Source organism: Jaculus jaculus, chromosome 4 (assembly GCF_020740685.1).
Source record: "Jaculus jaculus isolate mJacJac1 chromosome 4, mJacJac1.mat.Y.cur, whole genome shotgun sequence".
NCBI lineage: Eukaryota > Metazoa > Chordata > Mammalia > Rodentia > Dipodidae > Jaculus > Jaculus jaculus.
Window position 1 is genome coordinate 66,036,934 of NC_059105.1, and position 15,890 is coordinate 66,052,823.

Below are 15,890 nucleotides of genomic sequence, written 5' to 3' on the forward strand. Positions count from 1 at the left end.
ACAAGAAGCTGTGCTAACTGGCACGCTCAGCCTGGGGCCCACCTGCACTCCTTATGAGTGGCAGCTCTATAGCTCCCTTCCTACCCCTTCTGCCACCCAGATAGACGTCTTGGGCAGGGAGGCTGAGCATGCGCCATGAACCTGCCTGGCCCTTCTCCTTTTCCTCAACTTGACACCACTACCCAGTCTAAGATGACACTACTGGCAAATACCCTTTTTAGTTGAAGTGATATAAAGATTTGCTAAATATAAATGGTTCTACTTACTGAGAATCACTTATTAAGTGTGGAAATAACTGATAGCATGACTTTTTAAAGTAGCAAAGTCTGATGTTTACTTAGCTAGCTCTGTTAAATCCTACTGCCTTTCTCTGATAACTCTGAGTTGACGTAATGGAAGAAGGTGATGTCTAATCCTGCTTGTTATTTTAAAATGCTCTCTCTCCAAATGATAAATATAGGATCATAAGTAAACTACAGAAAGTACAGAAGACGAGAAATAAGAAAAAGAAATCTTCCACTTTCTACACTCTCAAGCATTCTGATCACTTTTGGGCACTGCTCCAGGTTTACAGGCATGAGTGACATAAAAAATTTACACCATATAATTCAGAAGTACAACTCAAAAGTGGTGGTACAGAGAACCACCTAAAATAGAAGATTAAAAATACATGACAACATGCTTTGACCTGCAGATACTGCTTTTAGAAAATGATTCTAAGAAGATGATTAGGAATATGTTGAGAAGTCAGGCTGAAAGGTATTAAAGTGAATAGTTATTGTAGAAGAAATGTAAACTATCCCACTATGTCCACACAGAAGAACACTATGCAAGTTCCTTGGTATTTACTGACAGTGGAAAGATTTCCATGGTATCAATCTTGGATCAAATAACATGTTACAAAAGATATGCAGAGCAGGATATTTATTTTTATATACAGGTGTGTGTAATTTTTAATAAACTAGTAACATCAATACATATAACCACATTACCGTTCCTTGACTTGAGATCTCTGTGAATCACCTTGACAGGAGCCTCCATGTGTAAATAGTGCATTCCTTTTTGTAGAAGAAAAAAAAAACCTATTAGTATTTTTCCATGTTGCATCATATTCGTATTTTTGCAAAGTAATCGATGGCAGAAACTAAACCCCTGTAATCAATAAAACAGAATACAAGACCTATTTACATAGTAATGTTCGCTGAAATAAAACTAATACGAATCTGACTTTGGATACGGCTAGCTTCTTCCAATACCTAATAAAGACACCTTAACTTTCCAGTGATTGCATGGAAATTGCACAGTAACTAGGGGCAGAGGCTGGGCTATTCAGGCATCCCTCTAGCAAGCGTGGCCTGCATCTGCAAAGTTCTGACCAGGCTCCTCCGCTCTCATCTGGACGTCAGCAGTCACCCTGCTGCAGCTCCGCGGGTTTTCTCAGGACGCATTCCAACAAGACCTAGGAGTGAGCACAGAGGAGGGGCGCGGTGCTGGCCAGCTGATTAATTATGGCTGTAAAGACTACATGATGATCTGGGAGAAGAATATATAGAGTGCTTATAAAATATTTTATTTTCCTCACAAAAAAATCCATAAGATATCTCTATTTAAACACACTCCAAAATTCTCTTCAACATTTTTGTAATGTAAATTAAGATACTCTAGTCAACTGGGTACATGAAATATAAATAAATTTATTTTGAACCAGAAATTATACCTTAAGACATATTTGTTTTATTTATATAAGGAGCACTGGTCTCTTTTTAAATATATATATATATTTTGAAGATTTATTTTTATTTATTTATTAGAGACAGAGAGAGAGGGAGACAGAAAGAGAGAGGGAGAGAGAAAGAATGAATGGACATGCCAGGGTCTCTAGCCACTGCAAACAAACTCCAGACATATACGCCACCAAGTGCATCTGGCTTACGTGGGTCCTGGAGAATCGAACCTGGGTCCTTAGGCTTTGCAGGCATGCGCCTTAACCGCTAAGCTATCTCTCCAGCCCCTCTTTTTTTTTTTTTAAAAAAAAAAAAAACAATATATATATTTTAAAGCATCAGGTTATTTTTGTATTCATGTGTGATCTTTCCATGCAGAGTAAAGAAAAAGAACATTTTCCACAAGTACTTCCTTCCTCTTCATTTCTCAAGTTCTTTTTTCTTAACAATGGTAGAAATAGTCCTTCCCCACTCTACATGAAACTGAGTCCTTTTGTTAATGAACCAACCATCAAAAATAATTTAATAATTGGAGTTGGCTTTTAAAGCACATAGAACATTATAATTTCATAAAGATTAACATTAATAATCAATTATTCGACTCCCATTTATTGAGGAATTTATTGAGCACAAATAAAATAGGAAAAAAATTTACCTTTTGCTATAATGATATCACTGAAGAGTCAAGTTAACAAAAGTATTAGTAATTTAACTGATCTTAAGACAGATGTAATTGGGATAAAAGGAATCTAATTTAATAACAAGTAATCTATACTCCAACCTGCAAAAGTTACATAGCTTGTGTGGCATTTTAATCGTCTGTATGACTGAATTTCATAGTTAACTTCTCTCTTGCTTTAAAATAAAATTTCCAAATAATTTTTCATCGAGAGTCAATTTTACTTCTACTAGAAGCAAGACAAGATAGGTTTTATACTTGCTGACAAGGACTTAAAAAAAAAGACGACTTAGTGACAAATGCTTAAAATATGGGCACTTTTCTTCCTGATGGTAGATTATTACAAGAAAAACCACCATAAATTATTGGTGCACAATGTACAATATAAAGTTTAAAAGTATTTGGTATACATATTACTACATATTGCAATCATATAAAATTCTATTGAATTTGTTTTTATGGGGCCACGTGCCTTCTTTTTATGGCAAGCCATTCAAGGTTGAAAACTTCTTTCATCACATTCAGGATTTCCCAGAAAAAGTCTGACAGGTGCCATGGAGGAGACTTTGGTGGATCCTTTTCTTTAACAATACCCAGTTGATCTGTTCCTTGTATATATTTTGGCTGACCTGTGGCAATTTCAGATGATTGCTGGCCCACCTTGATTCCCCTTCCCTTTCAGCAAGGAGATAATGTTCCAGCTTTGATGCCATACTCTCAACAGCAATGATGCTGAGAAATGTCTATTTCCAAATGTACAAGTCAACTCTTATAATGAATTATTCATTCTTTGATTTCTCAACCTATTATGCTTCACTGGTTCCAATCATGGTCAAACTGAAAGGTGCATAGACGGAATTCGAAATGGAGTCAACAGAAGTCTGGCTCCTATTTAATGTCTATGTGAAGTCATTCTTAAAGTATTGCTCTCTTTTTCCTTTCACAGACCATCTGAAAGGATTTTTACATGCCACATTATGTAAGATTAGGAATAAATAAGCTTCTTTTTAGGCAAGCCCAAGCCCATCAGTACTGAAGACCAATTCACCAATTAGGCAAGAGGGATTTAGTACACAGTACTCTTGGTCTCCACTCTCTCCCTCCCTATCCTGTACCTCCAGTTCCAGTTTGCTCCTTAATTCTGTTCTCTTCCCTGCACTTCTTCTGAAGGGTTCAAACCCTCTTGAGTCACTCCAGAGAATTACAGAGCTAATCTCAACCGAGAACTTTGGACCCTCAGACATGAATGATGTGGCACAGGGCATAGGGGATGTTGCCGCCAGGAACCTGGGACTCTACAGTACAGAGACACAGCTGGAAGCCTAGTGACTGGTGTCACTTAATTTGCTCGCTGTCTGCCACCCTAAGTACCCTTAAGCAGTACCTTGGGTATAACTGGCTAAGCACCTGGAATGTAAATATCTTTCAAGTGCTATAAGTCAAAGACGCATGTGTGGGCATTTACATTTACATCGGTGTATTCCTTCAATGCTGCAGGCAACTTACAGTCACAGCACATCATCTTGCTTGCACACACGTGGCCCTTGTGTAACACAAGCTTGCAGAGAAGTGACTATGATGTTACATGACAGTATCTCAAAGGATAGGACATTTTAAGGCTAATTTGAGTCATCTGACCCATGAATACATAATTAAGTTTGTTAACACAATCAAGCCTTTAAGTAGTCAACCCTAAACATAGACCTTATTATTCTTATAAGGCAATGGAGTATCTTGTTCAATGGCAGTATCTAACATAAAACTTAAAACCTTTTTTTTCCATTTACTTTTCCTCCTTTTTTTTTTTTTGGCAGATGAAACAAAACCATCAAGTTCATCTCCCAATGGATAGACTATTTTAGAAGTCACTGTCTTTGCCTTTGTCATGAAAGCAAAATATAAGTTTGCCCCTTACTGAGTGCTAGGTACCATTACACCTTTGCTTTGTAAAGAGCTTTCAAAGAGAAGATAGTAGCAAGGAGCTAATTACTCGTAACTATCAGCATTTATCACTTAGATAAAATTATTTCCAAGTCAATTTTGGCAGGAATAAAAGTCCAAACTGCTCAGTCAGGAATATATATATATATTTTTAGATGAAAACCAATAGAATTTGAATTACTTTAGAGAAAGCATTAGTCTGTGCAGGAGTTTATGAGGGTAGAAGAATCAGACACAAGTTTTAGGGATTTTATTTTTGGTTAGGGATTTTGTATGCTAAGAATATTTAATTTCAAAGAGTGACACCCAAATTTACATTACATATAAAATAATATCTGAGATGCATTTGCATAGGAGGACAAAAAATTTCTGGCAAGTAGTTAATATTTTTAGCACATATATATAAAATGAGTATACTAATCCCACAATAACTCATGTTTTTATATACCACAGAGAGACTTTCAGAACAACAGAACTATGATTTTCCATTTAATGTGTCAAGTGAACTTGTCTTTAAGTGTCACAAAACATGGCAAAAACATCTGCCCTGGATGTTATGACTCTGTAAAGCTTAATCTTAGGGGAAAAAATAAAAAGAATTCAGTAAGAGAAAGGCAGTGGCCTAACATATTATCTGTATAGTGGGACGAATACTTTTATTACATTTGGTCTGAAGAAAGCATATCTAAATATATAAAAACAAAATTTTTCTGACACTTTGCCACTCTAGGTCTGAGTAGAAAAAAAACCTTATCAGCCAATTCTATAAGATTATAGCTAGCAGTATTACCTTTGGCTACATCAGTGGCCCAAGTCATAATGTGGTCCATGTCCATCTCTTCACTTCTATTACTATTAATGTAGTCATAGAGGGATCCCAGTGAAGCATATTCTATTGTAAAAGAAAAGATAAGCACATGAGTCAAGACAAGTTGCATTTCAGAAACAAGACTATATTTTCATTAAGAAAGCATGTTAAAGAGCTTAGCAACGGATATCAAAAGTAAATAAAAATTGTTCCATGCTGGGGGCTAGAGAGATGGCTCATGAGTTAGAATATTTGTCTCACAAGTCTGAGGACCCAAGTTTGGAACCTAAAATGCCAGAAGCTGTGGCCGGGGTTTGTAATTCCAGCCATGTTTACTGTAAGAAGGGAAGTGGAGAATCTGCCAGAAGTTCTGGGTCAGCTCACTTTGGGATGAAGGTATTTTAAATAGAGTGCCTTACATGATTTGCAAACCTTTTATCCCAGTCTGTTGTTTGTATTTTCATTCTTAGTATTTATGAGTTTTTAAAAAATATTTTTTGTTTTTTATTTTATATATTAGAGAGAGAGAGGCAGATCAAGAGAGAACTGAGCATGCCAGGGCTTCTAGCCATTACAAATGAACTCCAAACACATGTGCCACTTTGTTCATCTGGCTTATGTGCGTTCTGAGGAATCAAACCTGGGTTGTTAGGCTTCGTAGGCAAGTGCCTTAACCACGAAGTCATCTCTCCAGTCCCAGTATTTATGGATTTTAATTATCAATTTTTCTTGTTTGGCTTTGAAACTTCAGTTTCATATCTAAGAATTTTTTTTAAAGTTTATTTTTATTTATTTATTTGAGACAGAGGGAAGGAGAGAGAGAAAGAGGCAGATAGAGAATGGACATGTCAGGGCCTCCAGACACTGCAAACAAATTCCAGATTCATGCATCCCCCTGTGCACCTGGCTCCTGAGGAGTTGAACCTGGGCCCTCTGGCTTTATAGGCAAATGTCTTAACCACTAAGCCATCTATCTCTCCAGCTCTCTAAGAATCTTTTACTTAATCTCAAACTATATAGGTTTAATCCTTACACTTAGGTTTACAACCCATTTTTTAATTAATTTTTGTATATGGTATGAAGTGAGAGTGTATAAGCTTTATTTATTTATTTTTGCTTTATTTTGCATATTTCTAATGGTTTCAACATATTTAATGACAGGGTATCTTGTCCTACTGAATTTTCTTGGGACTTTTGTTGGAAACAATGTGAGAGCTTTGCCTAATGATGCATTTAAGAGGATGAAAGGTGGCAGATTGAGAGAAAAGATTTGCTGAACAAATATGTGATAAAGAACTTTTATTTAGACTCTTCTGTTCCATTGATTTATATGCTTTTAGACATATATGCCAATAATAGCATGATATGTTGATGACTGCAGATTTGCAATAAATCTTGAAATAAAGCAGCCTGTAACCTCAAAGCTTAGATCTTAAAGATGGATTTCACTAGTTCTAGGTGTTGTTTTTTTTTTGTTTTTTTTTTGCATTTACTCAAAAATTTTTGATTAGCTTTTCAATTCATACCAAAGTAACTTCTGAGACTTAAATAGGAATAGTGTTGAATCTATTTATTTTTGCTTATGTGGAGGGGACAAGATGTGTGTGTGTGATGCACACAGTGTATGCATGTTTATGTGCCCTTGCAGCACCCCATGCCCCCCATGTACTTGCTGTGGTGGCTAGAAGGGAACTTAGGGTCTCCTGATCCATCTCTCTTACACCCGTTTGCATTTGAGCTGGAGTCTTGCTTATCCCAGAACTTGCCACGTTTTTCACAAGCTCCAGTGATCCTTGGTTCTCTGCTTCCCAACGGGATTAGGTTACAGATGTGTGGCCACCCTCAGCTGTTTATGGGGGTCTTGGGGATTGAATTCTGCCAGTCTCTCAGGATTCTGCAGCCCTTCATGCTCGCACAGAAATGCTCTTAACTGCTGAGCCATCTCTCCAGCCCTTGTGTTGAATTTAAATATCAATTTGGAAAGAACTATCATCTTAATATTAACTCTACCAAGCTATGAACATGTAATGTCTATTTATATAGATCTTTAATTTTCCTCAGAAACATTCTTTACTTTTCATTGTACAAACCTTGTACTGGTTTTGTAACATTTATACTCATCTATTTTATTCTTTTTGAAGCTCCTATGAATGTAATTGTTCCTTAATTTTATTTTTAGGTTTGTTCATTTCTAGTACATAGAAATACAGTTAAGTTTTACATGCTGGCTTAGATTTTTGTAGCTTTTTAATGTGTGTCCATTAGTTTTAGCAATGTTTGGGAGGTATTTCTTGGGACCTTCTACATAGAGGATATCATAAAAGATAGTTTAGCTTTTTCTTTCCAATTGGATGCCTTTAATTTCTTTTTCCTGCTTGACTAGTCTGCCTTGAACCTCCAGTACAGTGTTGAATACATGTGGTAAAAATGGAATCTCCTTATTTTGTTCTCATTTCTCAAAAACATACAGCTTTTCCCCCTTAAATATGGTAATAGCTGTGGATTTTTATAGATGTCATTTATCATGTTGAGAAAAGTCTTGCTCTTTATTCTAACAATCTCTGCCCTTTGAGTGTTTAAACCACTCATATTAAATGGAATCAGTGCCATAATTGAATTTGCGTCGGCCTTCTTATTTTCTATGTGTCTCCTGTCCTCCTTAGTTATCTTTCTTTATTGTAGTCTTATCATGTTAATTCCTTGATTCTTTTAAAAAATATTTTATATTTATTTACTTGAGAGAGGGAAATAGGGAGGGAGGGAGGGAGGGAGGGAGGAAGGGAGGGAGAGAATAGGCATGCCAGGGCCTTCAGCCACTGCAAATGAACTCCAGATGTATGCGCCTCCTTGTGCATCTGGCTTACGTGGGTCCTGGAAAATTGAACCTGGGTCCTTTGACTTTGCAGGCAACCACTTGAACCTCTAAGCCATCTCTCCAGACCTTGATTCTTTTTTTAAAATAGAATCTCTATACTTAGCCCAGGCTCTATACAGTCCTTGACTCTCAGCTTCCCAATAGCTCAGATGGCAGACATGTGATACTGTCCCTGACCTCCTTTGTCAATGATTTTTTTTTTATTTTAAGTTTTTTGAGGTAGGGTCTCACTCTAGACCAGGCTGACTTGGAATTCACTATGTACTCTTGGGGTGGCCTTGAACTCATGGCCATCCTCCTACCTCTGTCTCCCAAGTGCTCGTACCACGCTTGACCCTTTTTTTTTTTTAAATGTTTGTTTATTTATTTGAGAAAGTGGGGGGGGGGGAGGGAGAGAAAGAATAGGCACACCAGGCCCTCTAGCCACTGCAAACGAAGTCCAGATGCATACACTACCATGTGCATGTGGCTGAAGTGGGTTCTGGGGTCCTTAGGCTTCATAGGCAAGTGCCTTAATGGCCAAGCCATTTCTCCAGCCTCTGGGTATGGGCACTTATGCATTCATCTTACTTAGCATTGACTGAGCCTCCAGATATGTTGATTAACAATGTGTTTAACCATATTAAATTTTAGGGCATTACTCGGGGAAACACTTTTCTATACCCCTTCCTCTTCCCTACTATACACTAGTCTAATTACTATATTTTACATTGTCCTCCTGGACCTTGAGGTTAGTTTTCTTTATTTTTTATCTTATTTTGTTTTGTTTTCATAAAATCCCAAGTAGCCCAAACTGGCCTTAAACTTTCTGTACAACCAAGAATGGTCCTGAGCTCCTGATTGATTCATCTCTGCTCACAAATGCTTGGCTGAGAGGCATATAGCACCACACCTGGCTTTCAAATATTTTCTTTTTTGAATTTAGTAGTGTTTATTTATCTAGTTTGAAATTCACTCACTGCTTTCTTGTGCTGTGTCAATATGCTAGAAAATCACCTAGAGAAGTTCTCATTCAATTTTTTTTTCATCTCCAAAATTTCCACTGGCTTATTTAAAAAGATCTATTTACTTTAGGTTCTCTAATAATTATTTGTTTTTATACTTTCCTTTAATTCTTTAAACATAGTTTTCTGAACGCATTGCTTTGAAAGCTTTGTTTATTAATATCTAGGTATACTAGAAGCTATTTATTTAGTTATTTGAGGTAGAGTCTTACTCTAGTCCAGGCTGATCTGGAATTCACTATGTAGTCTCAGGATGATCACGAACTCATGGCAATCCTCCTATCTCTGCTTCCCAAATGCTGGGATTAAAGGCACGCACCAGCATATCCAGCCTAGAAATTATTTCTATTGGTAGGTTTTTTTTTTCTTTTTTTGTTTTTTCGAGGTAGGGTCTCACTCTAGCCCAAGCTGACCTGGAATTAACTATGGAGTCTCAGGGTAGCCCTGAACTCACAGTGATCCTCCTACTTCTGCCTTCCGAGTGCTGGGATTAAAGGCGTGTGCCACCACACCCAGCTACTGTTGGTAGTTTTTTCTTCCCAAACATGGGTTATGCATTCTTGGTTCATGTTTTATTTTATGCTTTACTTTAGATAATTTATTATAATTTATAATAATTTATTATAGTGAGCTGGAGAGATGGCTTAGCAGTTAAGGCACATGCCTGTGAAGCCTAAGGATCTAGGTTTGATTCTCCAGGTCCCACATAAGCCAGATAAACATGGTGGCACATGCATCTGGAGTTTATTTGCAGTGGCTAGAGGCCCTGGCATGCCCATTCTTTCTCTCTCTATGTCTTTCATTCCCCCTATCTCTGTCTCAATTGAATAAATAAAAAATAAATCTCAAAAAATTATAAAAAATAAGTAATTTTTATTATACTACCTCTGAATTCTATCTTTATCTCCTTAATGCTTTTCTTGATTTTGTTTTACTAACTTCCATGGGCTATAATTTATAAATTATAAATTTATTAACTCTATTTCCCTTACAGTACATACCCAGTGATATCTCTGGTTTGTTTTTAAAATATTGTTCTTAGTTATCAACCTAACCATTTAAAAGGGACTGTCCTATATCTGCACAGTTCTGCAGAGATTACCCAATGACAAGATAGAAATGGTGCTCAACTACCCAAAGTGGTCAACTCTCCATCTAAGCAGTAAGAGTTCATTCAACTGTTATTTGCAGATGACATGATTCTATACATAAAAGACCCTGAAGGCTCTACCAGCAAACTGTTAGAGCTGATAAACACTTATAGCAATGTAGCAGGATACAAAATAAGTACACAGAAATCAGTAGCCTTCCTATATGCTAACAACAAACATGCTGAGGATGAAATCAGAGAATCACTCCTTTTCACAACTGCATCAATAAATAAATAAATAAAATAAGCCAGGTGTGGTGGCACACACCTTTAATCCCAGCACTCGAGAGGCAGAGGTAGGAGAATACCACCCAGAGATTACATAGTGAATTCCAGGTCAGCCTGGACTAGAGTGAAATCCTACCTTAAAAAAACAATATAATAATAATAATAATAATAATAATAATAATAATACAACTAAGTACCTTGGAATAAACCTAACCAAGGAAGTGAAGGATCTCTACAATGAAAACTTTAAAACATTCAAGACAGCAACTGCAGAAGACAAGAAATGAAAAGATATCCCATGTTCTTGGATTGGAAGAATCAATATTATGAAAATGTAAATCTTACCAAAAGCAAACTACAAATTGAATTCAATCCCCATCAAAATTCCAATGGCATTCATCACAGAAATAGAAAAAGCAATCCTAAAATACATTTGGAAGCATAAAAAGCCTCGAATATCTAAAATAATTTTGAGCAACAAAAATAAGGCTTGTGGTATCATCATACCTGATTTTAACCTATACTACAGAGCCATAATAACAAAAAACAGCATGGTACAGCACAAAAACAGACATGTAGGTCAATGGAACAGAATGGAGGACCCAGATGTAAGTCCAGGTAGCTACAGCCACCTGACATTTGACAAAAATGCCAAAAATACTCATTGAAGAAAAGACAACCTCTTCAATAAACAGTACTGCGAAAACTGGATATGTATCTTTAGGAGGATGAAAATAGATCCTTATTTCTTTCCATGCACAATTATTCAGTCTGAATGGATCAAAGACCTTAATATCAGACCTGAAACTCTGAAACTGACAGAGGAAAAAGTAGGGGAAACCCTTCAACATATTGGTATTAGCAAAGACTTTCTGACTATAACCCCAGTTGCTCAGGAAATAATAACAACTGATCAACCTCTGGGACCTCATGAAATTACAAAGCTTTTGTTACAGCTAAGGACACTGTAAATAGAGCAGAGAGGCAGCCTACAGAATGGGAGAAAATCTTTGCCAGCTATATATCTGACAGAGGATTAATATCCAGGATATACAAAAAACTCAAAAAACTAAATAATAAGAAATCAAACAACCCAATTAAACATAGGCTATCACAAAATGCCAAATGTCACATGTTCTCTCTCAAAAGTGGATCCCAGCTACAAATAATTGGACTTCTATGTGAGTAGGAAGAAAACTCAGAGAGGCCAGTAAGCCAGAAAGTGGATATAAAGGAAATAGAAAGGAAGGGCCGGGGGCGGGGGGACTTAATAGGATGGTATTGTGTATATGTAAGTAAAAGAAGAGGTTAATGGGAGTGAAAAGGCCTAAGTGAGGTCAGGGGAAGAGATTGAGTAAAGGAAAGGTGGAGGGAGGGCTAATCAAAATCTAAGAGGATATATAAATAAGTAATATAGAAACCTACTGTTTTAGACAATGGAACACTCAGAAGCCACAGATTATTACTAGAAAATTTTCAGTGCCAGGGATGGGATACCTTCCAATGAGTTGTTGGCCAGGGAGGTCACTGATATCCCCAAAATATTACAGGCCATTGCTGAAGCCCCTGGTTTCCTACCAGGAATAGATGGTAAGATGCTGAAGACTCCACACACTTGGGCTGCAAGGTCACTGAGAAATCCTGATGGAGCTGAGCTTAAAACCTCCTCCATGTAGACCAGCTGACAGAAAGCTGGAAAAAGCTATACTGCATGCACTTCAATGGAGAGAGAGAGAAATCACAAGTGGAGATACTCAATAGTGGACATTGAAAGCCTTAAGTTTGGCTAGCCGGGCAAAAGGAGCTAATGGGTGCAATAGTAGCATGTCTGTTATAGGGGAAACCAACTGCTCTCTACTTGGACTAGAGGCCCACTCCACGGGAGGGACTACATCTCTGATATTGAAAACCTACAATAGGGGTAGTCATGAGCCCTACGGGTGTAACATCTGCTGCTGTCTGGCAAAATGTATATACTGTGCTTACCAAACTGCCCGGTAAGTACTTCTCTTAATGCTCATACCCATATATTAACTCTACTCTCACTTTTGGTTAGAGAAGCTTCTCTTTTCAGATGGTAGTGACTTGGGATGACTCAGAAGGCACCATGGTGCTAAAAAGAAGTGACAGAGGAGTACTTAGCACTAAAACATCTCTATTATACCTTCCAAGGCTCAGGGTACATTGCAGAAGAGGTGGAGGAAAGAATTTAAGAGCCAAAGGAAGGGTTGAATTCCTTACAACGTGCTCCTCCAGACACAAAATAGCCTGGATATCCATGACCTCACAGTGCCTCATACTACCTATACAAGACCATCATAATAGGAGGAAAAGATGATGACATCGAAAATAAAACAGAGATTCATTGAGAGGGGGAAGGGGTATGATGGAGAGTGAAGTTGCAAAGGGGAAAGTGGGGGGAGGGGAGGAAACTGCATGGTTTATTGTCTATAATTACAGACATCAATAAAAAATTAAATTAACTAAAAAAAAAGAGTTCATTCAAAGGCTGTTTGTAGATCTGTCTTGGGTTGGTTTTCTATGGACTTTTTTTTGTCACCTTTGCCAACATGCATAGATCTAACACTTACAATGAATGTGTGGAGACTACAAGCCTCTCTATTATTCTCTGATGTGCCTATGTGTGACCTCAGCCAGGAATATATTAATCCAAGTAACAATGATTAGTTCAGGCTAGTGTAGCTGCTGGTCATATCTGCTTGCCTGCAACCAAGAACATCACTTCTACTAACAATGCTGCTTGGATATTACCCACGGTTCCAGATCTTATGGGTACACTTCAACTGTGGCAACAAGATGCCCAGCCTTCCGGTAGTCCTCTGTGCTGATTGTGTTGAGGTGGGCATTAGAGAAGAAGAATGAACACCTCCCCAGGCAAGAACACTGTGGATTCATAGTTACCCCAAATCATCAGTTTTTAAAACACTCTTTTCAGATTGCTATCTATCTTTGGTCATTTTCCAGAGTGCTAAAAATTTTGTCTACAAGAATGTATATGTGCTTTTTAGAGAGAAGATTTGGCTAAACTGCTAATTCACCCATTGCTAGAAGTTCTTTTCTGAAAACTCCCTCTTTATGTTAAAGACCAATTTGAGGGGTCTGGGAAGATGGCTTAGTGGTCAAAAGCACGTGTTTATAAAACTTGCTGGCCAGGCTCAGTCCCAAACCATTGACATAAGCTAGACACAAAAAGTGGTCCAAATGTCTGGTATTTATTTACAGAAGCAAGAAGCCTTGGTACGCCCATCATACACAAAAACAAATGAGCAAGAAAAAATTTAAGGGCTGGAGATATGGCTTATTGGCAAAGGTGCTTGCCTGAAAATCCAAAGGACCCAGGTTCTATTCCCCAGGCTCCACATAAGCCTGATGCACAAGGTGGCACATGCGTCTGGAGTTCGTTTGCAGTGTCTGCATGCCCTAGTGCACCCATTCTCTCTCTCTCCCCCTCTCTCTGCCTTTTTCTCTCTCAAATAAATAAATAAAAAATTTTAAGGTTTTTTTTTTTTTTTTGGTTTTTCAAGGTAGGGTCTCACTCTAGTTAAGGCTGACCTGGAATTCACTATGTAGTCTCAGAGTGGCTTCAAACTCACAGCGATCATCCTACCTCTGCCTTCCAAGTGCTGGGATTAAAGCAGTGTGCCACCATGCCCAGGAAGAAAGAAAAAATTTAAAAAGACCAATTTGAAAGACAGTTGGACCTCATTTGGGAAAGCTTAGTATTACTGAATTCAAGTGCTAACGATTCATAATGATTATCACCATAATGACAATGTCTAAGAGTTTAACAAATACCTTTTTAAATTTTCCCTTTTGTAAAGACAGGTAGAAAAAAAATACTCAGAAATTAAAGTTAACAGTTAACAGAAATTAAAGTTAAACAGTTAACTGTTTAATCATGAAAACTCATTCACTGGTAAAAATAACAATACTCATAACAAAACAATACTCATAACAAAAATTAATTCTCAGGCTGGGTTGATGGTGCATGCCTATAATCTCAACACTCAGCGTCAATATGCTAGGATTATAGAGGCCCACTATTGCCTCCAGCTTGTCCTTTTAATATTTTATTTTATTTATTTATTAGAGAGAGAGAGAGAGAGAGAGAGAGAGAGAGAGAGAGAGAATGGGCAAACCAGGGCTTCTAGCCACTGCAAACAAACTCTAAACACATGTGCCACCTTGTGCCTCTGGCTTATGTGGGTCCTAGGGAGTCATACCTGGGTCCTTTGGCTTTGTAGGCAAACACATTAAGCACTAAACCATGCCTCCAGCCCACCATCCAGCTTTTAACATAGGTTCTGGGGACTGAATCCAGGTACTGCAGCTTGAGTGGCAAGTGCTTTGTCCACTAAGCCATTGCCCCAGCCTCATGTAACCTTAACTGTCAGGAAGCAGGAGGATTGCTGCAAATTTGAGGTCAATGTGATCTATACATATGAGTTCCAGGCTATGTAATGAGACCCTGTCTCAAACACACATACACACACACACACACACACACACACACACACGCACACACAATTAATTCTCTTACTGGTTAAAAGTCTAAGTTTAGGCTGGAGATATGGCATGCCTGCGAAGCCTAAGGTCCCAGGTTTGATTATCCAGGTCCCACATAAGCCAGATGCACATGGTGGAGCATACATCTGGAGATAGTATGCAGTGGCTAGAGGCTCTGATGCACCCATTCTCACTCTTTCTACCTCTCTGTCTCCAATAAATAAAAAATAAATCTTAAAGAGTCAAAGTTTTTGTTTCTGTGTAATTTTAATCTTCGATATCAATGTTAAATAATAGCTACCAGTCAAATAACATAGAATTATAATGGCAGTCTTAGATGGATAAAGGAATAGACAAGAACCATCATTTTTACAAATAAATGGCTTTGTTTACTGTAATAATAAAGGCATATACCTATACTACCATATACTGTAGACAACTATGCTGTCTTCTATAAATAAAAGTATTTCTGGTGACATGCAATTCCTGTCTTTTGAAGTTGCTAAAATAGTATTTGATAGACACATGTGGCAAACCCTTTAAGAGTAACGGTTGCTGGGTGTGGTGGTGCACACCTTTAATCTCAGCACTCATGAGGCTTGGGTAGGAGGATCATTATGAGCTCTAGGTCAGTCTGGGCTACAGAGTAAGTTCAAGGCCAGCCTAGAGCTACAGTGAGGCCCTGCCTTGAACACAATCCAAAAACAGACAAGAATAACTGTATATGCCAAATATAAAGTAGTCTTCACTACCATCAGCAAAAAATAATTTCTTAGAAAACAGAGATGCTGGATACTTCCACTATCTCTCATATTATAGAAACTCTCTCAGTTACTTTATTTTCAATAAGAAAACTCCATTTAGGAGGAATATATGAGCCTGAGATTACCTTAAAATTAATTTTGGGGGCTGGAGAAATGGCTTAGCAGGTAAGGTGTTTGCCTGCAAAGCCAA

At 37.7% G+C, this 15,890-nt stretch overlaps 1 protein-coding gene across 6 annotated transcripts in view; it reads right to left on the minus strand.

Annotated features, from left to right (window-relative positions):
- The window catches only part of Map3k20 (mitogen-activated protein kinase kinase kinase 20), a 188,993-nt gene that overhangs the window by 92,245 nt on the left and 80,858 nt on the right, over nt 1-15,890 (minus strand). For all 6 annotated transcript variants that reach the window (XM_045146950.1, XM_045146949.1, XM_045146948.1 and 3 more), the window contains exons 4-5: nt 5,135-5,236; nt 993-1,058 (exon numbers count right to left, since the gene is read on the minus strand). In XM_045146950.1, the coding sequence (XP_045002885.1) occupies nt 993-1,058; nt 5,135-5,236 (168 nt within the window). The remainder of the gene's footprint in view (nt 1-992; nt 1,059-5,134; nt 5,237-15,890) is intronic.